Below are 25449 nucleotides of genomic sequence, written 5' to 3' on the forward strand. Positions count from 1 at the left end.
TAGTAGGAATAAGAAACAATTCTATTAGTGCCACATACCTATCCTAAAAAGATAATACTGCTGCTTTATGCCAGAAAGTCATGCAGGCAATTTATTTCACCAAAACCCAAAATAAGCCCTTCAATTCCTCGTTATAAAACAGTTTGGGAGAGAGAGAGAGAGAGAGAGAGAGAGAGAGAGAATTCCATGTGAAAACCAGCTTATACAAACTATGCAAACTATGTAGATCATAGTTGGGAGTCTCAAACACTAAGTTGGTCAAAAATAAGAGAGCATGAGATCACACATGAAATATAATAACTAGCATGTGAAATGCCTGTACCTGCGTTTGAGCTTCATCGACTATTAAGATCAATATTGATTCTTGATGACTTAATCAATGGCAATGATCAGAAAACCAACAGATACATACATGAGGAAGACTGGGTAGAGTGCAAGGGCTTTTCTTCTTGGGTTAACGGCTGAACTCATGAAAGGATAAGCAGCCCAGGAGCTCCATGCCAATGTCACACACACCACAATAACCTTTATAATCACATTGTCTTTCAACATGCATATCAGCGCTCCAATATCAAGAGGGAAGAGGCAGTAACCAAGAAGACTGAGACTCTGAAAGAAGATTATCTGCCCACCCTATAACAATAAACCATGTAAAAGTCTTCAATACCAATTTTGTGTGCCACAGATAACACAAACCAGGAAAGAGGAAGCAGGGAGGGGAGAGAATTTACCAAGAGTAGGACATTCAACGTTAGAATTATAGCACCAGCTGCAAGAAGTGCAAATGCAACTGCAAAAACCTCAGACTGGAAAATGGACAATGAGCAAAACAAAAATGTTCAGTCATGAACTTGCTAAATAATCTTGTACTGCAAAATTTTCTCTGCTATTTATTTCATAAATCAAAAAATAACATGAAGAAAACAAGTCTTACATGGTTTTTTTTGTACAACACATGCACAAGTACAAGATACAATATGAGATGAGTCCAAACTTTCATTTTCATTGAAAGCTGGATTTTATTCATCATTTCTCAAAATAAAAATGCCATAGATGGACCAATCAGAAGATTCACATACCCTACGCCAAATGGGAAGTGGACCAGGAACAACAATCAGGGAGAAAATTAATGAACAGAAAAAAAAAATAGGAAAAAAAAATCTATCACAAGTTCTTAACATAAGAAATCAACATATTAGTTGCACTTACAATTCCAATGGATATGGCATTAAACAGAATAGAATGGCAAAACAGGTTTAATACAGCCAACCCATATAGTTTTGGATAAGGCTGATATGATATGATGATGAATTGCACTTAAAATTAAAAGAATCTAGAAATTTTCTTTTTTTTTTGTAAGATATCCTATTGAGATCAGTATTTTAAAAGCGAGGACAAAGCAAGATGTGCTCACCTGAAACAAAGCAAGGCACAAATTAAAAAAAAAAAAAAAAAAAAAAAGATAAATGAAAAACATTAATACATAAAATTTTTTGAAACTTGTATTTTAAAATAAATTAAAGGTTTTAAAAAAGCTTGTTTGCTCAAATCAAAATGCATAAACATGACATATAAAACAAATTCAAAGTAAAGAGAAAGCAAGCAAATTTAGATCATACCAAAGCACTTCAAGCACTCAACTATTCAAGCATGTGAAACTCTAAACATGACTGTCTATAGCCTTGTTGCATTACTTAAAGTAGCTAGTTGATGTTGCCTTGCATTTCTAGTTCTAGGAGTTAGGGCCTTTACACACGGTGTTTTCAACCAATTCTTGACCTATCTGGCCAAACCGTTCAACCCATCACTCATAATACCGGCTTGGGTTAACCCCTAACATGCCTTTGAGCAAAAACCTGTTACCTTGTGACCTGGGAATAAGGGGGTTGATTTTATGATTTTGGTTGTTCATTCTACTTTAAGGTTAGGGATCATAGGGCCGCAACTTAGGTGGGTTGGGCTGGGCTGAGGGTGCAACTCAGGTCAAAGATTCAAACTTTGGCCTCAGGCCTGGCTCAACCTGAGGACAAGCCCGAAATTACCAACCCAAGCTTAAGCCAACACAATTCATGTTGGGCTTGATTGGGCCTGGGTGGGTTGGTCAGGTTTGAAAGAATGTCATTAATATGAAGACTTTTTGAACATATTCTGTATAACCATCTTTTATTGGATTTTATGGCTCAATTTATGAGTGAACTGAAAATATGTACAAATGTCATTAATAAATGCATAAATACATATTTTATGCATATATGCATGCACAAATATAATTAGGAAAAGATGCTTTTCTATAAATAAAATGAATAATATGCATACATACATATATTCATTCAGGTGGGCTCAAGTTGGGTCAGGCCAGGCTCAGGATCCAAGACCTCAGCCCAAGCCTAACCTGAGTTTAGGTCAGGCCCAAGTTTTCTGGCCAACACCTAGACTAGAGCCTAAAAGCTCAGGCCCAACCTATGAAAAAGCTTGAGTTAGGCCCCACCCAAGTCGTGGCCCTAGGGGATTAGAGATCAATTGTTAATAGACCATTAATTTTTTTTTATCAGCAACACAAAAATGGTTTCATTAATAAGAAAGCACAGTTCCAACAAGAGGTGGTGAAAAAAATAGACAGCTTTAGAGAAGCTGACCCAACCCAAGAATTACAATTGAACCCAATACAGATGAATTCTTTGTACCCCTTGCTTAGTTAGACCATCTGCCAAGCTGTTGGCTGTTCTCCTCACCCATTTGACTCGGATTGTCATGTGCTTTGATAGCCATTTAAATCGCCTCAATTCATTCCTCAAATGCCATGTCACCCTCTCCCCTTCTTTAACCATTTCACAACAGTTTCCAAGCCTCCCTCAATGATCAGTCTATTAATGCCCAACTCTTTTGCCTTTTCGACCCCATATACTGCAGCCAAAAGTTCTGATCTTGCCACATCACCTTGTTCAGAAGGAACCAAGTATAAAGCAATGATGTTTCCTTCTTCATCCCTAATGCCACCCATGCCTGAGGAGCCTGGATTACCCAAACAACTCCCATCAAAATTCAGTTTCTTCCATCCACCTATTGGGGGTAACCACTTCTCAGCAGATTTCTGTCTTCTAGATGAAGGCAATAACATCCCAAGCCCTGAAAAAGCCTTCAACCTGAAAACAGTTTCAAGCTTTTTGCCCAGTGTGCCACTCTCAAAGTTTTGATTTCTACCAAGGCTTCCTTGCTTCTTTCTCTTTCTTCAAGTATTCTTGCATTTCTTTGCTTCTAATGAAATTTAATGAATTTTATTTATCAAAAAATTCAGATTCTTCCATACGCCTATTGGGGGTGACCACTTCTCAGCAGATTCCTGTCTTCTAGAGGAAGGCAATAACATCCCAAGCCCTGAAAAAGTCTTCAACCTTGAAATTTGAAAACAATTTCAGGCTTTTTGCCCAGTGTGCCACTCTCAAAGTTTTGATTCCTACCAAGGCTTCCTTGCTTCTTTCTCTTTCTTCAACTATTATTGTGTTTCTTTGCTTCTAATGAATTTTATTTATCAAAAAAAATTCTTGCATTTTTTTACTCCCAAACAGTCCAAAGCACCATTGCTGTAGTACACCTCCCCAAGATCCCATCCCTCCTTTTAGTGCAACTAAAGCAAATAGAGCTAAACAAACCTTCCAACCTGTTAGGAGAAGACCGTCTGCATGGAAGCGAACCACTTCCAAATAAAGCTAACAAAAGGACAAGAGACTAGAAGATGGAATGCAATATCACCATTTAACTTACACAGGACACACCAGTTGGGGGACAAACACCAAATTGGTCCTTTTCTTTGTAGCAAGTCAAAGGTATTAATACAACCATGAAACACTTCCCAACAGAAAGAACTGATTTTAGGGAAATGGGAAAGCACCAAACTTCCTTGATTGGGAAAGGAGAAGGGGAGGTGGCTACCAAGGAATTAAAGAAAGATATACAAGAAAATAACCCATCAGAATGAATGCCCCAAACCCTAGAATCCGAGCCACCTTCTCCCAAAAACACTAAATTCAGCAAGCCAAACAACTTCGACACACTAGGAATTTCAGATTCTCCAAGGTTCCTGTTAAAGCCAAGTTAATAGACCAGTACTGGTGCATAAACACCAATAAAAGGTAATTTTGAAATCAATAGACCATTACAAAGTTATGAAATACATAAGAATGCATAAAAAGGTGACCAAAAATTTCTATCAAAAAAAGTGACCAAAAAGCAAACTTACAAAAGGCACACACCAAAGTGCATGCCTTTGTGCATGCCTTTTGGGGCTGCACCTTGGGTTAAATGGTAAACCTGACTTGCCTTGACCCATAGTTGTCAAGGCAACACCTAGGCGATAAGGCATTCTTAGAGGCTAATGAATCAGCCAAACCATTAGCAGACCTTGGTGCCCAATGTATTCTTATTGTCATCTCCCATGTTAGCCATTTTCTTTTGTAATTGTAGTAATTGTAATTAAAATAGAATTTATTAAAAGAAAAAGAAGGGTACGAGGAAGGTGACAAGAAATCACCGCGAAGAAAAGAAAAACTAAGCATCTCAACAATCAGTGAAAACCCAACTTCAAGACCCCAATATCGCCACCTAAACAACTATACCAAAAGAACACACCAAACCAAAGAAAAAAGAGGACTAACAAAGACTCGAATCAAACCCCAAAACCAACCTAACACCAAAGACACAAAACCCCAAACAAGCAAACAAAAGGACCACCATGTAGCAACATAACTCCTCACCCATTCAGCATCTTCAGTGGCCTGATCAAGGATCTCTTTGCACCTCTTAAAGCCTTTCTTTACACCTATTCCAAATAACACCCCCCCCCCCTTCCATGCTAGCAAAATCTTTCGACACCTGACCGTAATATGTTAGTTCGATACTGCTTTCTTCTCATCTTTCACCCAACCAACCACCACTTGAGAGTGCCCTTTAATAACCACCCTCTCAAAGTTCACCGCTTTTGCCTTTTGTACTCAACATAGGACACCAAACAATTCAGCTCTTGTACATCCCCTAAACCAACAGAACCCAAGAACAAAACTAATATATTATGATCTTTGTCACTAAACACCCCTTCAACCCTCGAGGGGCCTAGCTTACCAAAACTGCCTCAATCAAAATTTAGTTTTATGAAACTATCTTCAGGTGGTTCCCATTCTTTTTGAATTTTACTCTTCCATTGACAATGCAGCCACTACCCCACATTTCCTTCTCAAATCATCATATGAATATGGCGAGAACAGGTCCATAGATTTTACCAATGAATCACTCTTGTCATGACACACTCCAAGTGTTTCCATGCTTCTTTCTTCTTCCTTGAATTTTCTTGCATTACTTTCTTCCTATACTGTTCATAACACAGCAGCCCTGGTACATCTCCACATTATTCTCTTTTCTCCTTGGTCATTTAAAGGTTCCAACCTCAAATATGTAGAAGCAATGAGGGATAGTTCTGTCTTTTCATATTTCTTGTACACATATTTCTTCTTTGTGCATTACTTGTCTTTTATTCTTTATGATAGGGCAGAATAACCTTTCATTTTATTAATATGAAGTCTCTTTTCTTGGGTGCTGCTCCCACTAGACATGCCCACACAGATTGTCTCCTCTTTCTTTCTCTCTTCCCTCTTCATAATCTAACTCTGACATGGTATCAGAGCAGGTCACGACCTGACTTACTTCCAAACATCAAAACAGACAATATTCTGATCTTCAACAGTTCAAACTGTTTTCCTACTCGTACAGTTGCCTAGGGCTGTTTTGATCAGCCCTAATCTGGCAGTTCCTAGAAACTGCAAACCAGATTCAGTTTTCTTTTTGTCTCCCTCTCAACAGCCGCTGGATCTGCACAATACTTTGTTTTTCTGGGTCGCACAGATCTGCTCTACATACTGTTAGTACTTGCCTGGCTTGAATGAACAAATGTCTTGTTTGATAAGTGGTTTTCTTGTGACTAGTTCATTTCTTTTACCTATTAGGCAAGGTTGGATCTCTCAGTTTATACCTCTGTACCCAGATTTTTTTAATAAATAAATTTCATCATTTTTCATTAAAATCAAAGGATAACATCTGTTACAAGCCATCTCAGTATAAAACAGATTTACATATGTGCCTAGTATATCTGATCCCTAGTTATCCCTTGCTTAGCTAGAGTATCAGCCAATGCATTGGCCTCCCTTCCCACCCATTGTATAGTTAAAATCATTTATTGTGTTAGCCAATTGAGTTTCTTCATTTCATTTCTGTAACACAAAATCACTGAATTTGAGTCTTTTAGCCAACCCACTACCACCTTGGAGTCCCCTTCTGCATTTAAAGTGTCACCATTTCTCATTGGTCCTGAAAAAATGTCTCTTAAATTTCCTTCTTTGTCTCTTACAGCCCCTCCTATGCCAGATGGACCTAGGTTTCCTTGACTGCTCCCATCAAAGTTTAGTTTCAGCCAATCTTCAATGGGAGGTGTCCAAACCATCCTTGTTTTAATTTTCTGTACTGCACTAAAAGCTACGAAGCTCCAATTCCTCCAGATACCATCAAAGGAGAAAGATTTGAAAAGGTCCAATGTTTGTAGCCAATGTATAACCCTAGTCACTACACACTCCATAATTTGTTGTTTATTTCTTTCCTTCTCTTGGAAGATTCTTGTGTTTCTTTCTTCCCATAATGTCCAGATCATTGTTGCTTTGGTGCACCTCCACATCATTCTTCCCCTTCTCTTCGGCAAACCAAAGGTTGATGGATCAAACAGCATTTTAATCTCTGTTGGCATATTCCACCTGCACCCAAACAAGGAGAAAAACCAACCCCAAATTTCTTTAGCAAATGAGCAGGAAATTAGTAAGTGAAAGCAAGATTCACCATCAGATTTACATAAAGAGCACCAACTCAGGGAAATAAACAAAGAAGGTCTTTTCTTTTGCAATGTATCCAGAGTGTTAATTTTCCCAAGAGCCACTTCCCAACAAAAAGCCTTAATTTTAGGGAAATTGGCTGAAACCAAATTTCTTTCCAAGGGCAAAGAGGAGGGGCATTGGCAAAGAGCTTTAAAAAAGGAAGCACAAGAAAAAAGACCTTTAGGACTTGGGCACCAAATTCTTCTATTAGGATTAGAAGCCTCTAAGCAAACTTTATCAAGGAGAATTAGAAGCTCTAACAAACAAATAGCCTCCTCATCCCTTAATCCCCGCCGGAACCCAAGATCCCAATTAAGACTCAAAGGTAAAGAAGGACAAGAAAATTGGAGATCACCTCATTTTTATACAAAGAGATAGAATACAAAGAGGGAAACTCCTTTAAAGGCCGGTTACCAAACCAAATGTCTTCCCATAAACGAATTAAATTCCCTAAGACTATGTTAGGTTTGAAGGAAAAGGTAGGGAAAGGTAGGAAAACCTATACAAATTGACTAGAGCCAAGCATTCTTTTCTTATAGACAAATTGATGCTTGTTCCTCGGCATCAATTTGAGGGAGAGTGTAGAAGTGATGAGGGATTGTCTTTTTACATTTCTTGTACACTTATTTCTTCTTTGTACATTACTTGTATTTTATTCTTTATGAGAGGGTAGAATAGTCCTTTCATTTATTAATATAAAGTCTCTTTTCTTGGATGTTGCTCTCACTAGACACACCCATCTCCTCTTTCTTTCTCTCTTCCCTCTTCACAATCTGACTCTAACAGAAAAATGACCAAGCTCATAGGAAAAGCCCACCTGCAACCAAAAAAGAGGAAAAGAAAACCATTCCCAGATAAAGGTAATAAATGAACAAGTAATGAGAAGGTGGTAACCAATTTCACCATTATCTTTACAAAGTATGCACTAATTTGGAAATAAACAAGCATCCCTACTTTTTGACAATATGTCCAAAGTATTAATCATTCCATGTTAAACCTCCCAACAAAACGCCTCAAGTTTTAGGGAGACAAGCTTACACCAAACTTCATGAATAGGGAAAGGGGGAAAGCTATTTGGAGAAGCAAGAACCCTAAAAAAGAAGCACAAGATAAGACTCCCTTAGGGGTGGGTGTCTAAATCCTCCCATCAGGCTTGGAGAGATCCAACACAACTTTATCAAGAATTTGCAATAACTCAACAACAAGAAAACATTCAGCCTCCCTCAAACCTCTTCTTAAGCTCAAATCCCATCAATCACAGTAGAATTTTGAAATAGGTTCTTTCTTGAAATGTGAAATAGAATAAAGAATCAGAGAAGCACATTTTAGAGGCAACTCACCCACTTAGTGGTCTTCCCAAAATGAGATTTTATTCCCCAAATAAACATCACACCTAGCTAAGGGATTGTGGAAGAATAGCAAGAATAGCTTTCCATGGGGAAGCCGTAGTCCAATGAGATATACCAACATCCCAGCCACTTGGCATCATCCCATGTACATTTGCTACCACCACCTTGTGCCATAATTTTTCCTTAGGCATTCTCCACAGCCATTTACCTAGCAAAGCTAAATTCTTAGACATAGTATTCTCTACCCCCCAAACCACCTTGATTCTTACTCCCACAAACTACTACCCACTTCACTAGATGATCTTTCTTTCCCTTCCCTGGCTCCCACAAGAAATTTCTCATTAATTTTCTAATTGATTAGCAACTTGTTTCCACACCCAAAACATTGAGGTTGGCCAACATGAACTTAATCAAAAGTTATTCTTCCACCTAAGGAGACATAGTGATTTTGTTTATCAGCAACACAGAAAATATTCATTAATTAAAAAATCATGTACAAAGAAGTTGTGGGCGGACAAGAAGTCCAAAGTATCCCACTAATTACATCACAGCCCCAATCATAGCCCAAAGGACAATTCCTTTAATTACAACACAGCCCCAAAGGTAAGCAAAAAGAAAATCCAACTAACCACAACATAGCCCAGAACATAGATTGTCTTTGAACTCCTTGCTTAGCTAGACCATCAGCCATGCTGTTAGCTGACCTTCTAATCCATCCTATTTGAATCACCATGTCTTTAGAAGCCTGCTTGAAGCGCCTGAGCTCATTCCTTAGCTGTCAAATTATTCCCTCCCTGAGTCCCCTTCAATAATCAACCTGTTAATCCCCATTTCATTAGCTTTTTCAACACCATTTACTGCTGCCTTCATTTCTGAGCTCACCACATCACCATGCTGACCTGAGAACATGGCTAACATATTTCCATTCTCTCCCCTTATTACTCCACCAATGCCTAATGGGCCCGGATTTCCCAAACAGCTGCCATCAAAATTTAGTTTCTTCCACCCAGCATCCAGAGGGGACCAGAATTCATTTACAACAGATCTTCTAGATGCAGTACTTGCAATTGTTCCCCATGATCTGAAAAGGTGCTAGTCTTTTCCCTTATCTTTCTAAGACAGGAGTCTAGAAACTACTATCCAAATTGCCTCCCAAAGGAAGACCTAATTAGTTCATAGGCCAAACACTGGTTGAGCACCCAAGGACATCAATAACCGCACCTAATTCGTTTGACAATTGACATCCTTTCAAACAGCTCAGCATCAATTCACTCTCCTCACCTATCTAGATTATTAGCATCACAAAAAAATTATTACACTGTCAACAAACTAAAGGTAACCACAACATTATTCCTCCAACTCCCCAATCCCTAATTTTTTATTATTAACTGAACATTTTGTTAATATATCAAAATATGACAAACCCCCCAACCCCTAATCAAAGCCTCCCTATCACTATCAGCTTTTGACATCAATCTACTAAGCACGTCTGCAATTAGAATGAAAACTCATAGTGAAAACCATTTTTTCCCAAAACCACACATAACCTCTATTAAAAAAGACCAATCCAGTAAATCGTAAGCTTTCTCAACATCCAGTTTAAACACTACCCTTTGCCTCCAGATCTTTTTTTCCTCCACATATTCATTTGCTACCGAAGTTCAATTACAATTTGTCTATCGTGAATAAAAGCCCCTTGGAACTGAATAGTGATGGAAGAAATCACAACCTTGACAATAAAAATATAAAAGAAAAAAGAAACTAATGGGGTAACTAGCTTAGCAGTTCAAGTTACAAGTTAGATGTAATACATGGGTAAATTGCCTATCGTGAATAAAAGCCCCTTGGAACTGAATAGTGATGGAAGAAATCACAACCTTGACAATAAAAATATAAAAGAAAAAAGAAACTAATGGGGTAACTAGCTTAGCAGTTCAAGTTACAAGTTAGATGTAATACATGGATAAAAAATTATATTACTAAATAACCAGAGTGAAATCCCAAGGAAATCCCAACTAAGAGGATGATTCATAGAGGTCTTAGAATCCTTTGGGAAAAAAAACAATTGATATGCCTACTGGAAGGAATGACGTTTGCTGGCTGAAGGGGGTTTGCAGACAAACTCCAAGACATCATTCTTCTAACTGAAACAAGGAGAAAAGTGGGGAGGCTTAAAGGTGGCGAAAGAGGAGAAAGAAAACATTGACTTGAAAAAGTGTATCAGTGTCAGAAAAGAAAGAAATTGATTCAAATGATGATAATCTGAGCCTGCCAGAGATAGCAATTAGCAACTCAGCAAAATTACATAGATTAGGATTTGAGGTGAAAAAAGAGGTGAACAGAGGCTCATATTATTAGCTGGAAAGAAGGTACAGGATTGGAACTCTGTAGTGAAAAAAAAAATAGTAGAAAAATTAAAAATAAACTCTGAAGTAATGGTGGCTTCTTTCAGTGAGATAAGGGTGGTTATGGATGTGGGTATTACAGAGGTTGAACTAGCTTCAGTAGAAACAGAGGAAGGACAGGTTGTCGCAATTGCAATGACGTTGAAATTGCAGAAAAAATATTGACGGTGAAAACGTTGGGGCTTCCTTTCAACTTGTGGAATGGAACGATGCTTACAAGGACCATTGGAACCATGGGTGGAATCCTTGAAAGTTTTGATACAAGTGATCTGCATGTGGTGAGAGTTAGGATCATCGGTGTGAAACAGGAGGATATTCCAAGATCTTTGGCTCTCTGTGTTGATGGATTGTGGAGGAAGATATGGCTGACAACAGACGTAGAGGTGGCTCTAGCACCATGTCGCAAGGAGGAAGATGATGCTGAGTTGGCCAAGGTGAGTCTACGTGGAGGAAGAAGAAAGGATGATGAGGTTAGAAGAGCACTCTCTGCACCCTTGGTGGAAGCCAAACAGTCAAGCCCCAAAATTCGAATGGATGCATTGGAAATTAAGGAAATTTTCAATTTTTTTTTGGAATTAAAAAGAACTTAATGGTTGGTCCCTCATTCGCTGAACTGGTTAGGAGGGAGCTCGGTCTGATCAGGGCTCAGGGGCAAGGTCAAAGTACAGATGTAAATGGAAGGCAAAAAATTTTCTTTGACCAACCAGGTTAAACCTGGGTCAAATAGGATTGAACCAAAAGGAGGGTCTATTAGCAAGATCCGATTCATGTGACTTTTTAAGTAGTCACATGAGCCGGGTCTCAAAGAGCATGACAGGAGACAATTGTTGTGGTCTATCATCTTCTCCAAAAGTGTTGCAACAGTCTGAAGGTCGAAAGAGGTTGAGGAAAAAGAAATTAATGAAGAACCGTACAAACACAGACAAGATTGACAAGGAAGAAAAGAGATCTGATGAAGAGAAAGGAAAAGACACAAGCAGACTTTGTAGGCAATGACTTTCAACAGGAAAAAGAGGGGAACGGAGAGGATTTTCAGGAAGGATCCAACAGAATGGATGAAGTGTTGGAAAAAACAGAGGTAGAAGATTTGGAGGAACAAAAAGAAGTGACAGAGGAAGAGAAGACTGAAAAGGCAATTAGGACTGTGCCGGAAAGAGATGAAGCTAGAGTTGAGGAAGAGAGGGAGATCGTTGATAAGTGGGGTTGAAGGGACGAAGGAAATAAAAGAGGAAGAGTTAGGAGGGAACAGAGGAGGAAAGGGGATAATGGCGTTGTAGACTTGTAGAGGAGAAAGAAGGGGAGAAAGAAGCAGGGAATGAGGGAGGGGGAAACGAGGGTGTAGGAAAGAAGAGTTGGGGTGGGGTTAATACTTATAAAAGGAAAATATATAGAACTTTTTTTTATCAGTAACAAGAAACTTTATTAATGATGTGAAACTATGTGAAACTTTAAGTACAAAAGGGGGGAGGTAAAATGTCTTAACTCCCCACCAACAGAATACATTGGAAGAAAGTAAAAAATTATCCCAAAATATAGATTCCCTATTCACCCCTTGCTTGGCTAACCCATCAGCAAGTGAGTTAGCAGTCCTCTTCACCCAGCTGTATTGCATTACAATATCCCTACTCAGCCATTTGAATTTTTTCTTCTCATTGTTATAACTCCACAAACCACTGTATTCTTCCTTTAGCCATCTTAATCACCACTTCTGAGTCACCTTCAAGGACCAAACATCTGATCTTCAAATCTCTTGCTCTTTGGATGACCTTCCAGGGCTGCAAGAATCTCATTCCTAAGAGAGCCTCCTCCAATTGGGCCTGAGAACATGGCAGTAATAACCCCATCCTCATTCCTGAACACTTCCCCAATCCCAGAAAGCCCTGGATTCCTTAAGTAACTACCATCAAAATTCAGTTTTATGAATCCAGAGGATGGATGAGACCAAGAGGGGCTAAGAGTCCTCTTACATAGGGCAGAGATAGCTATCTCTTTCCTATTTCTTACCAAATCAGCCACAGAATAACCTGAGAACAGCTCCATAGTTTTCAGCCAGTGGGCTACCCTTAATAGTATTAGATCTAATAAGTTTTCCAGGGTTCTTTCCTTGTCTGAAAAGATTCGTGAGTTTCTTTCTTCCCATAGGGACCAACACACTGCTGCCCTAATGCTTCTCCACATAATCTTCCCTCTCTTCTTCAGCCATCTAAAAAATGAAGAGAACAAGCTTTGGACGCTCACAGGGGGATTCCAAATACACCCAAAGAGGGAGAAAGCCCACTCCCATACTGTTTTAGCAATTGAAGAAGTAACCATAATGTGGTAACCAGTTTCCCCATCAGCTTTACAGAGAGAACACCTATTAGGAAGTAAACAAGAATTGGGTCTCTTTTTCTGAAGTAGGTGAGGTCATTTGTATTAATTCTTTCCAGGAAAGTTTCCCAACAAAAACTACCAACCCGAGGAGGAATGGGCTTACTCCAAATTTCTTTAACCGGGAAGGACAACCCAATAGGATCAGAAGCCAGAATTAATGTCTCAAAAAACAAAGCACAAGAGAAGGTACCTGAGGAGGAAGGGGTCCAAAGTCTGGTGTCCTCCTTATTAGGGTCCAAGAAGACATTTTCAAGGATGGCTAACAGAGACAAGATGCAGCCCAAGTCTGTATCACTAATTGCCCTTCTCAGGCCTAGGTTCCACCCAAAACCAGAAGAGATTCTGAAGGGCTTAAGAAGGATGAGATGGGTTCATTTTTCAAATCTGAAAGAGAATACAAAGAGGGAAATTGGTCCCATCAAAGGTGAGTCCCTAACCCAATGTCCCCAACCCATACCTAATCCAAGGGGAGAAAACTGGAAGCAAATCATGAATGGCTTTCCAAAGAGAGGCAACTGTAGCCCTTGCCATAATTCCAAGTTCCCAACCATTGCCTTCCAGCCCATGTATGCTAGCCACAGTCTTTGTCCACAATTTGTCTCTTTCCAATGGAAACCGCCATAACCATTTAACCAACAATGCCATGTTCCTTTTCCTAATATCCCAATCCCAAGACCTCCTAGCTTTTTACATCTAGTTACCACCTCCTAACTCACCCTATGGTCCCTCTTTTCCTCTCCTGGCTCCCATAAGAAATCCCTCATTAATTTTTCCAAAATGTTAGAAACCTTTGTGGGGATCTTAAACACTGGCACAAAATAAATAGGTAGGTTATCTAGGGTAGACCTAATCAAAGTGACTCTCCCCCCCTCCCCCCCCCCCCCCAAGAAAAGATAACTTTTCCTCCAAGAAGCAAACCTTTTCTCAAATCTCCCCAATGTCGGGTTCCAAAAGCTTTCCTTCTTAGGATTATCTCCTAAGGGGAGGCCTAAGTAAATCAAAGGTCAATCCGAGATTGCACAACTTAACACAGTTGCATATTCACTTAGCTCCCCCTCCTTCAAATTCACACCCACCATACTGCTCTTATCAAAGTTCACCTTGAGATTAGACACCTACTAAAAAGTTGTATTGCCAATTTTAAATTCCAGATCCAATTTATGTCCCCACCTTCACAAAACAATATTGTGTCATCTGCAAACTGCAGATGTGTAAGTGGTACATCCTCCCTTCCTACTCTCCCAAGGACATCTGCAATCAAAGTGAAAAGAAAAGGGGATAGTGGGTCTCCTTGTCTTATTCCTCTCGAGGCGGGGAAGAAGTCCACCACAGTTCCATTCACCGAGATAGAATAGTGGATTTAGGAGACAACTTTGGGGAGGAAACTAAGGATGACCCAATTATAGATTAAGTTCATAAGATAGAGAAGAATTGTAATATTGAAAAAGTGATAAATAAGGAAGTGGAAGTCAGCAGAATTCTGGTTTTGTTCTTAGGTGGGGAGGAGTTTGCGAAGGAAGCATTTAGGCCTATGGAATAAAGAAATGGGGAGAACAAAGAGGAGCTGGTGGTTGACTATAACTCAAGTAATTTGGTACTTCATGTGATGAAAGAGCCAATTGGAGGATGTGAGAATGGAATCAAAGAAAAGGAAGAAGAATTGGAAGGGGGGTTGGATAGAGGCCAGAAACTTGCTGGAAAATTGAAAGAAGCTATGGGAACTTTAAACACAGCCAGAAGATGTGGAACTCAGAAGAATAGAAAAAAGCCAATAGCAGATTGCAGCATCAAAGGTATTTGAAAGGATAAAAGGAGCTCCATTTGGCATTGGGCCTAACAAGATAGTAAGAAAACACAAAAATGTAATCGGAAGACAAAAAGAAGTTTGCATCCAAACTTCGAACAACAAGACGAATTGAGTCAGAGTCCATTAGGGATTGAGTTTGTGTTTTTGGGTCTTTTGTTGGGTGATAGATGTGGGTGCTTGGGATCTTGTAAGGGCGTCGACCTTTGTGCTTTGTCAATCAGGGTTGTTTTCAGCCTTCTTTTTGTATTGTTTATGTGTATTTTTTGTAAGGGTTTTGGTTTTAAGGGGTTGGCCATGTTGGGTTGGTTTGGACTGACTGGTTTTGTTTCACCTTTGATGGATGTTTCTTGGTTGTTTTCTTTCCCCCTCAAGTGAATGCTTATCACCTTTCCTTGTATCTCTCTTTTTGTTTAGTAAAATTTTTCTTTATCTTTAAAAAAAAATAATGGACAAGTTTTGGGAGCAAAGGACAGATGTCCACTTGGAATTTATTGACTTAAAAAAAAGCAAATAATAGGGTCCCTAGAGAAGTCATTTGATTGGTTTTGGGAAAGAAAGAGACTTCAAGTAGGTGTACACTTTTGGTTGATAAGGAATTGAATGCAATGCTAGAACAATGGGAAGATGCTTCAGAATCAAAAGTTTTAAAGATAAGTAGGATTAAGATTTTTTTTTTTGATAAGTAAAAAGAAAATTTAAATTAAAAAGAGAACAAGGAACAATGCCATGATGGCACCACAAAAACAACTACAACTCAACCACATGACCAAACAGCTCAAAACGCAAAGAAAACAGCCACACAAACATCTCAATGAGAACAATTAAAAACATCAGAAGCGGCATTGCTGCCTAAACACCAACAAGAAGATTTATTCCTCAACAAGAATTGATTCTTCCTCCCCTACTTCCTCATTCCAAATTTCTCTCCAATCCCCTCTAAATGCTTTTGAAAGACTCTCATCCTTCCTCCTCCTTTCTAATTCCTCAAGAGCCCTTCCTCCTCTTTTCACCTCTTCCTTTGACACCACCTCCCCTTCCACCTTCTCACCTTCCTTTCTAATTTCCTCAGCCCCTTTACTATATTAATTGGTTCCTACTCCAAAGGGATCACCGAGAGATTTAGTTTACTTTCAACGACCTAGCTTTCCTTACCAAGGAACACAGCTCTCTGAGCTTTTGAATTAAGACTTCGTCTCTTTTAAACCTTTTTAAGTTGATTAGTTGGACCTGCCCCAATTAAACCGTCTTTAAGGCATGAAAAAACCTTGATGACATGCACAATGTGGGTCTTGTTTGAAATTCTTATCTTCATTGTAGCCAACACTTCAGCAACTAGGACTCTCCAACTCCTTCCTCCTACAACCCAAATTGACACCCATCTTTCCAACAAACACTTCAGCAATTGAAGATTCATCCCATTTTTCAGGTGACTCGGACTTATCCAAATCCATGTTGTCACTCCCAGGCTCCAGAGCACCACCACAGGCCACAATCTACCCCCCACCACTCCCTACCACCTTCTCTTCTTTTCCCTCCAAAACTATCTCTCTCCATCCCATCCTCAAGACCAGCCACCTCCCCCTCCACCTCCATAACTTGAGAAACATCTCCCTCTACCTCAACACCTCCATCCCAACTCACAACCAGCAACCTGGTATTTGAAGGCTAAGCAAAAATATACTCATTAGCCTCTGCAATTTTCCAACCCATTTTTCGGTTGATTAGAGCTTGCAAATCTGGTGATCACCAGATCAAGTTCGACCCTAACCCTTTCCGAACAGCACTCACACCTCTTCTCCTTCTCGCTTTTCCAAACTTCTTAAAACCAGATGAGAACAAAGGTCCCAGGTTTTTTACCAAAGCCTCTAACTTTATCTGCTCGATTTAGAAAAAGGAGCTACCCCACTTTTTCTCAATAATGTGGACCCCACATAGCATATTAATCCCTCCAATATCTAGAAAGGAACTAAAGTATTCCTCCATTGAGCAACCCCCAAACTCTTACTCTTCCTCTCTCCTTCATTAGGTCATCTATGTGGCCTTCATTAAATAAAATAATTCCATCCCCTAAATTCAAATTTACTTATTTACCCCCCACCCTTTGAGTTCCATCATCTTCAACCTCATGACGACCTTTCATCTTCTCAACAGGGATCTCACCGTAGGAGAAGGTCTCCAGTTATCCTGTTGTCTTTGCCACCTTCCTGGATCTTGATCCAAACTCAGGTGGGGTAGAGAATTTCTTCACCCTCTAGAACGTTAGTTCTTCTCCTTCTAGGAACATACACAAGTTGTAAGTTTTCCTTGGAAATAACAACTCCATAGAACTTGGAAATTTTTCCAGGTCTTCGATTTCCACTAATAGTCTTGCAAAATCAATCTTCTCCCAATTTCCATTCCTTCCATCAATGTTTAGGAATTTTCCAAACGTGTCTCCGATGATTTTGAAAGCCATCTAACCCCAGGCATGCAACGGAGTTCCCACCACACCTATCCATACTATTAAGGTTTTAGACATTGTGTAGTCTATAGTGGTAGTTTTTTATTATTTATCATTTAGATTGGAATTGGGGACCATAGCACTCTTGTTGGGTCCTTTTTGAGAAGTTATTTTAATTGTTTTATGTGTTAGAAGCCCTATAAGGGCATATTGGTCTTTGTACTCTTTATTATTTTAGACTATAAATAATAGTGAAGAGGCGGCCAGCACTATTGCTCTCTTCTCTCTCAAATCTCTTCTCTTCCTTTTCTCCTTTCTTCTCTTCTTCTACAAGAAATATTCTTTTCATTTACAATTTTTTTATTTCAGCACTTTTCTACTTGGTATCAAAGCTCGGCTAGGGTTTCTTGGAGTTTTTTCCATGCAGTCCTAGATCAGCCGATTGCATGAGGAGATAAAGGGCTGATCGATCTACTTCAGATTGCCCAATTCTTGGATTTTTTGGTGTGATCTAGTCATCAGGGGGTGATCTATGTTTTGGCATCAAAATCAGAAAGAACTAGAGTGCGGGGAAGAGTCCTAGTCAAGTTGGACTCTTCAATTTTGTTATGATCTTGGGCGCTTAGGTATTGTTGAACTTCTCTAGGTATTCTATAGAGGGCGGTTAGGTTTCTGGAATTTTTTGGGCCTTCTAGAGTGGTTGATTCACTTTTCTCTCCAATGAGAGACAGTGGAAGGAGATAGATTTCTCTTCGGATAGGATTTTCTTCTTTCAGAAAGGTTTGTTACCTTTGTGTGTGAGATTGATTTGATCTTGGAGGCTCTCTACCTAATTTTCTTTTTTCTTTGGAAAAGGTAAAATAATTTTATTCAACTCAAAAAAAAAAAAAAACATACAAGTTGGGTTCAGGCCCAGAAGGGCAGCTTGAAAACCACAGCAGTTACACTCTCCACCAGGAATTAGAGAAAGAGAAAGAAGACAAGTTCAGACTGTTGAATTCCTCAGATACAAATATCCAAAAAATCTGTTTGCTCACAGCTCTCTGAATGATATCTTCAGGACTTTTAGCTTTTATTACAAAAAATTCTACTATTGTGTGTGAGATTGATTTGATCTTGGAGGCTCTCTACCTAATTATTTTTTGTTTTTGAATTGTTTGAAGTAAAATGGAGAGTTGGAGTACCGAGAAGAAGTCCACCAATAACATGGATCTAGGTGTTGGAGGTAGTAGTGATATTTTTGGGTCTGGAATTATTACTACAATGAAGTTTGATGGTACAAATTATCTAGAATGGGCACAATCAGCCAAGAAGGCCATTGGTGCTCATGGGAAACTAGGTACATCACTGGGAGGAGAAGAAACCTTATACAAATCCCTCCTGGTGGGTACAAGAGAATTACATGGTGATGGCATGGTTGTGTAACTCTATGTTACCTCACATTGGTAAAAAATTTTTGTGGGCTAATACTGCAAGGGAGATTTGGGATGGTGTGACTGAAACCTATTCCCAGAAACAAAATGTACCAAACACAACCTAAATTGGGGCTTTTTCCTATTTTTTATTTATGTTTTCCTTTTCATGTTAATCTTTGTTCTCCTACTTATCTCTCATCTAGTTACCCACATGTCACTCCACATGTGTGTAGTAAAAATAAAACAATAAAAAGATGTAAAGACATTTAAGTTTTGATTTTCTTTTTTTGTTTTTTTGGGGGCTTCTATTTCTTGCCACCTATTTCTCTATGCTAAAAACTCTTTGGCAGGAGATCGACCACTTAAAAACTATGGTTTGGGAGAGTATGAAGGATGCAGCAATCTATCAGGGGTTGGTAGAAAAGAATAGGGTTTTTGAGTTCTTGGCTAGGATGAACCCTGAATTCAACATTGCCAGGCAACATCTCCTTTCTAGAGAAAGTGTGACTCTTTCTTAAGCTTATGCCTTTGCCTCTGGGGAGGAGAGCAGGAGGAATGTTATGTTGAGACAACTTGGGATTGATCAGTCAGCTATGGTTAGTACAATTAAATCTAAGCCAAAATGAGACAAGGGGAGTAGTGAGGCTAGGAAAGAGGACAAGAAGGACTTGGTGTGTGACTATTGCAAGACTAAGCATACCAGAGACACCTGTTGGAAGGTTTACCCTCATCTCATACCAGCTCGGATCAAGAAAAATAAGAGAAATGCAAATGTGGCAAATACAAGAGACCCTTAAGGACAAGGGGAGTAGTGAGGCTAGGAAAGAGGACAAGAAGGACTTGGTGTGTGACTATTGCAAGAAGACTAAGCATACCTGAGACACCTGTTGGAAGGTTTACCCTCATCTTGTACAAGCTCGGATCAAGAACAATAAGGGAAATGCAAATGTGGCAATTACAAGAGACCCTTCAGGACCCCTCTCCCAGGTTGATTTGGAGTCCATTGTAGTAGCAACAGTGAGAACTGAATTTGAAAAGTATGGACAGCTTATGAATAAAAAGGATTTAGCTAGTTCTAGTTCTTTAAATGGACAGAACAGCGCAGGAGCCAACAATACTTCCTTTGCTCATACAGGTAGTTCATATGCAGTTGCAAATCATGTATCCACCTCGGGTAAGGAGGGACCTCCCTGGATTATAGAATCAGGAGCATCTGAGAACATGACCAATATATCTACCCTCTTTAGTTTTTACTAGTTGTGCTCTGGTAGAGATAGTCTCTACAGTAAATGGTTCACATATTCCCATTGCTGAGAAAGGGATAGTTAGAGTGACTAATGACATTACTTTATCCTCTGTCTTACATGTCCCTAAACTCCACACTAATCTTCTTTCAATAAACTCTCTAATAAAAAATTTGAACTGTTAAGTGACCTTTCTTCCTATTAATTGTGTTTTGCAGGATCTGGAATCAAAGAGGATGATTGGGAGTAGTCTTGAGGTGAATGGAGTCTACCTTCTGGATGAGATTCCGAGACATCAAAGTCATCATGTTAGTAGCAGTAGTAGTGAATCAGAGTTAGTGAGTCAGATTATGCTCAGACAATCATTTGGGTCCTCTTTCTTTCATTTCATTGAGGTTTTTGTTTCCAAAGTTGTTTGAGTCTATTCGGTTGTCTAGTTTGGAAAGTGAAAGTTGTCAATTAGGAAAGCATTGTAGACATTCTTTTAAACCAAGTAATAAAAGAAGTTCCTTTGCTTTTGATATTGTTCATACTGATGTATGGGGTCCTTGCCACATTTCTTCCATGGGTGGTTATCATTGTTTTCTCTTGTTTGTGGGATGATCATACACGGTATTCCTGCATATATCTAATAAGATCACGTGATGAAGTACCCATTTTGGTGCGACAGTTCTATGAAATGGTTCTCACACAATATGGAGTGAAAACTAAAGTCTTCAAATCAGATAATGCTAGAGAATACTTTGATAAGGACTTGTCATCATACTTTTTGGAGCATGGTGTGATTCATCAGAGTAATTGTGCATACACACCGCAACAGAATGGGGTAACAGAGAGGAAGAATAGGCATATTGTGGGGGTGGCAAGGTGCCTTATGGTGTGTGCCTCAATTCCTATCCGTTTTGGGGGAGATGTAGTTCTCATAGCCGTGTATTTGATTAATCATGTTCCTTCATGCACTTTGAGGTTTAAGGCACCTATCAGCTTGCTTTTTCTAGATGGGGAGATATTTCATATACCTTTGAAAGTCTTTGGGTGTGTCTCCTTTGTTCACATTCTTAGTCCTCATCACAAGAAATTGGATCCTAAGGCCAAGAAATGTGTTTTCCTTGTCCTTGGGTATACTCAAAACCAAAATGGGTATTGTTGTTATGATCCAGTGTCAGGGAGCAAGTTTGTCACTATGGATGTTACCCTTTTTGAGTCTATTTTATTTTTCTTGGGTGGTTCTCCTCAAGGGGAATGTTTTGGGGAGGAGAACTCACAACTTGTCCCTCTTCCGGTCTCACAGCCGTGTATTTGATTAATCGTGTCCCTTCATGCAATTTGAGGTTTAAGGCACCTATCAGCTTGCTTTTTCTAGATGGGGAGATATTTCATATACCTTTGAAAGTCTTTGGGTGTGTCTCCTTTGTTCAAATTCTTGGTCCTCATCACAAGAAATTGGATCCTAAGGCCAAGAAATGTGTTTTCCTTGTCCTTGGGTATACTCAAAACCAAAATGGGTATTGTTGTTATGATCCAGTGTCAGGGAGCAGGTTTGTCACTATGGATGTTACCTTTTATGAGTCTACTTTCTTTTTCTTGGGTGGTTCTCCTCAAGGGGAACGTTTTGGGGAGGAGAACTCACAACTTGTCCCTCTTCCGGTGTCATTTATTCCTTCATCTAAACCACCTATTCCACCATCAACAACTACAATCCCACTACTTGACCATTACAGCTAGTCTCACAGGTTTATCAACGCCACCAAAAGAGGGTTGACTCCACACATGCTCAGATAGAAGAACCTGCACCACTCTCTGTCAGTCCATCTAAGATCCTAGGTTCGACTAATACAACTCAGGTATTTCCCTTGAGCCTGAGCCTATTATTTCCCCTGATAGTGATGTTTCTATACCTAACATTGTTGTGCCAGCATTATTGCTCTCTTTTCTCTCCCAAATCTCTTCTCTTCCTTTTCTCCTTTCTTCTCTTCTTCTACAAGAAATATTCTTTTCTTTTACAGATTTTTTATTTCAGCACTTTTCTACTCATACCACCCTTCTCTTCCTACCATCACAAACTGCCCCTACCACTAGAAACCACTAGCATAACCTCAACTCAATCTCTCTTGTTTTTCATTTTCTGAATCCATCACCCACTTTGCATCTTCCTTGCTCTGAAACATAAATAGGAACAAACCCCCAGCCAAATTGCTAACACCTACAAATCTTTCTTCCCCCCATTCCAACTTTGCCCAAGCTTCAATCACTTCTTCACATCGCACCCAATGGACCTACCAATAAGGCAAGCATTCAAGATCTTCAGGTTATCATTTAACTCTTCCACTTGTTTCGCTCCAATCTGAACCCTTGCTAACTTGCCACTGTTTCCACATGTTTGCATCATGTCATGCTAGAACCTTCAGCAAGATCTTATGGGTCGGCAAAAGCCCCCATCTTTCTCCCCTAACCACTTAATAGGAATATATGTATTACAATTCTAGCAAAAAAACTCAAAACAGCGATGGTGCAATTAAGATTGATGATCTTGAGATACCCCAAGCCAACCACTTTCAATACCCTAGTCAATCATCCATAATAAGGGAGCCGGAGAAATTAAAGAGGATATTGCTCATAGAATTAAAATAGGATGGTTGAAGTCAAGAAGTGCATTCGATGTGTTGTATGATCAGCATATACCAATAAGACCAAAAAGAAAATTCTATATGAAAGATCAGCATTGCTACACAAGGTTTGTACAGGTTTCCCTACCCTCCCCTTCCTTTCCCTACCTTTCCCTTCAAACCAAACACAGCTTAAAAGTCAATTAATAAGTTAACCCACATAGAATGGTTCTTTAACCAACACATGATAGAAAATAACTCAATAAGTTTGCTAAATGGTTCTTAAATAATTTGTAAACCTTATTCTAGCAAGGGTTTTAAAACAAGTGTCCCATGAAAAAAAAAGGAACTAAAAAAACCAAAGAATGGAAAGTAGATAACTTAACTGTAATTGAATTTATTTGATAGATTGAAATGTATAAATCATAAAATTCATGAATTAAACAGTAATTGTAAGATTTTTTAAGAAAAATATCAGACATAAGATTTGAACCAAAATACTTGGGGTTCTGATATGAATTATCAATTATGGCATAAATCGTAAGATTTTGACAACTAAAAGCCAACCCCAAATAGTTAGAATTAAGACTGAATTGAGTTCAGTTGTGTACATGGAACTCTTGAAAGACCATGACAATGAGAAAATGCACTAAAGCCCTACAATATGAAAGTTGACTTTCATTCCCCACTTTCATGCTACATCATAAAGCTCATTTACATTTTTCCTTCGATAAGATTCTTTATATATTCAGTGTCATTATGATGAAAAAAAAAAAAGAAAAGACAATTTAGAGAAGGTTCCTCAATGAAACATTAAAATTATTTAATCGCAGTGATCTTCATGGAATTTAGCTTGTATTTGTATGTCTGATTTGTGGGGACGTGCTACCCCCCGTCTTGTGTAGCCCCTTTCGGTTTCTATCAAAAAAAAAATTAAAATCATTTAATGTCTAACCACTTGATCTGGCAATAAGATGAAACAAATCTAATCGTGTAAATGTATCCTATAGAAATCAAGGGCAAAATATAAATTACAGGAATAGGTTTCAATCAGATGCAATAATATTCTCCTCAATTCTCCTCAATTATCTATCAAATAAATAAATAAATAATAATATGCTCCTCAATTAAGTAAAGTTCGTCAATCACTTAGGTTAAAATGGACAGAACTTTTCATGCTGAAATATTTGAGCCCATCTTCACCTCTTTTGCGTTGAAGACTTTGTTTTCCTTGTTATTTACATCAAATCAAATTAAAAGGGGTAAAAACAAAGTTCTCACTATATAGGAGGCAGAACTGAAACCTGAATTGTTTAAGTCTGGAAAATTTTCCGTCCATTTAACGAAGAAACAAAACATACCTAAGAAGCAACTTTCTCTGACAAATACTAACGAAACAAATTTGAAAAGCTCAATAATACCACCTTACCTACAGAAATAGTGTAAGAAGATTAAGATGTAACAATCAGTCACTCACCTTCTTAACAGATGCCGACCACGATAGCGTAAGGCCAAGAAAGACGATGAAGAAAAAAGGCCCCCATAGATCCCAATCCCTCAAAGCCTTCCCGGGGTCCTCACGGTACGGATTCGGAAACACCACAAGTTTCAGATTGCTGACAATGCGAGACAAATCCCTCTTCACAGTGTCCCACACCGGCTCCGTAAGCGTATTAGGGAGCGACCCAAACCCATTGGAAATACTCGCGCGGGAACTCGAATCGGACGTCGGCAAAGCTGGCGGAACAGGAATAGGAGCAGCAGGTGGCTTTTGATACGTCGGTTGGATATTGGATGTTATAAACGGAGATGAAGATACAGGAATGGAAGCTCTGGGAGGGCTCGGAGGTCTCGCCGGAAGCACTGTGGTGGGCCCGGACTGAACGCTGGCGTTAATGAGGTTCTCGATCTCATCGATGTCTGACTGCGAAGACGGGTGAAGAGGTACAGTATCGTTGTGCGACATGGTCACCCACAAAAATCTCCAAAACTAAAACCCCAAAGTCTCCAAGTACAACCACAATCCAAATAAATTTAGTGAAACCTGTAGAGAGAGAGAAAGAGATCTAACATAAATAAGCAATAAAGATATCTTGGACAAAGCACGATCAGACTCATAAAAATCAGATCCAGGTACATAATGTGAAAAGGCATGAATAGATGAGAAAATTTGAAAGGTTGAAATAAATAGATGAGAAAGGCATGAATAGAGAAATACAGTTTTTGAGGAGATTTGAAATAAACAACCAGTCAAGAACCCTACAAAGAGAGATTAGAGAAAGGTTGAATTACCAGGAAGAGGAGGAGGAGATGGACAAATTCCTTGTTCGAAGAAGGACTACTCTACCATGGATATCTCGTACTTTGTTCTTGTTTTCGCTCTTTTAACCGAAGACAATGACGTAAACAGGAATTAGAAACAGGAGTGACGAAGAAGACGCGAACATAAAATGGATCGGGTAAGTTGCATAGAGGTACCTGTACTTCGGGCATAGTGTCACTTGACGGGTGAACTTTCAAATGTGCCATTTACTACCTAAACTTCTACAATATACATTTAACTACATTGAGGGGAAGTTCGTTTTGAGGATTTTCAGAGGGGAGAAAGTTGGGAATTCGATCGACCCAAAACCCATATTCTTTTTTTCTGATTTATATGGAGTTCAGGGAATAGGTGAATAAATTAACTTTGTCAATACTTGGATGGGACAAAAATGCCCCTTTTGATCATGAAATTTTTATGGCTATAATGATTATTATATTTTTTATCTGAAAAAGAATATGGGCAAATGCACTTATTCGGATCAAATCGATAAAATTACGAAAACACCTATGTTTTGATATGGGTGCAAACAGATCAAATCGGATTCGGGAAAGGGTATATCCAATCGGATGAGAAATC

The 25449-nt window shown here is 39.1% G+C and overlaps 1 protein-coding gene across 1 annotated transcript; it reads right to left on the bottom strand.

Moving 5' to 3' along the window:
- On the bottom strand, positions 1 to 24978 carry LOC104599137 (protein YIP4b). The gene is made up of 4 exons (XM_010261529.2): positions 24840 to 24978; positions 24025 to 24591; positions 732 to 806; positions 1 to 633 (listed from the first exon to the last, which is right to left on the bottom strand). The coding sequence occupies exons 2-4, from the start codon at positions 24511 to 24513 to the stop codon at positions 373 to 375; spliced, it is 825 nt and encodes a 274-aa protein (XP_010259831.1). The 5' UTR covers positions 24514 to 24591; positions 24840 to 24978; the 3' UTR covers positions 1 to 372.
- Positions 24979 to 25449: the final 471 nt, after the last annotated feature.

Source organism: Nelumbo nucifera, chromosome 2, assembly GCF_055504915.1.
Source record: "Nelumbo nucifera cultivar China Antique chromosome 2, China Antique-T2T, whole genome shotgun sequence".
Lineage (NCBI taxonomy): Eukaryota > Viridiplantae > Streptophyta > Magnoliopsida > Proteales > Nelumbonaceae > Nelumbo > Nelumbo nucifera.

What these genes read in the sequence shown, in the direction of transcription:
- LOC104599137 (XM_010261529.2), bottom strand. Translation starts at nt 24,513, where the DNA reads ATGTCGCACAACGATACTGTACCTCTTCACCCGTCTTCGCAGTCAGAC. An exon ending in GGTCGGCATCTGTTAAGAAG is followed by an intron (nt 807 to 24,024) that starts GTGAGTGACTGA and finishes TCCATTTTCCAG; the next exon opens with TCTGAGGTTTTTGCAGTTGC. An exon ending in CGTTGAATGTCCTACTCTTG is followed by an intron (nt 634 to 731) that starts GTAAATTCTCTC and finishes TTATTGTTATAG; the next exon opens with GGTGGGCAGATAATCTTCTT.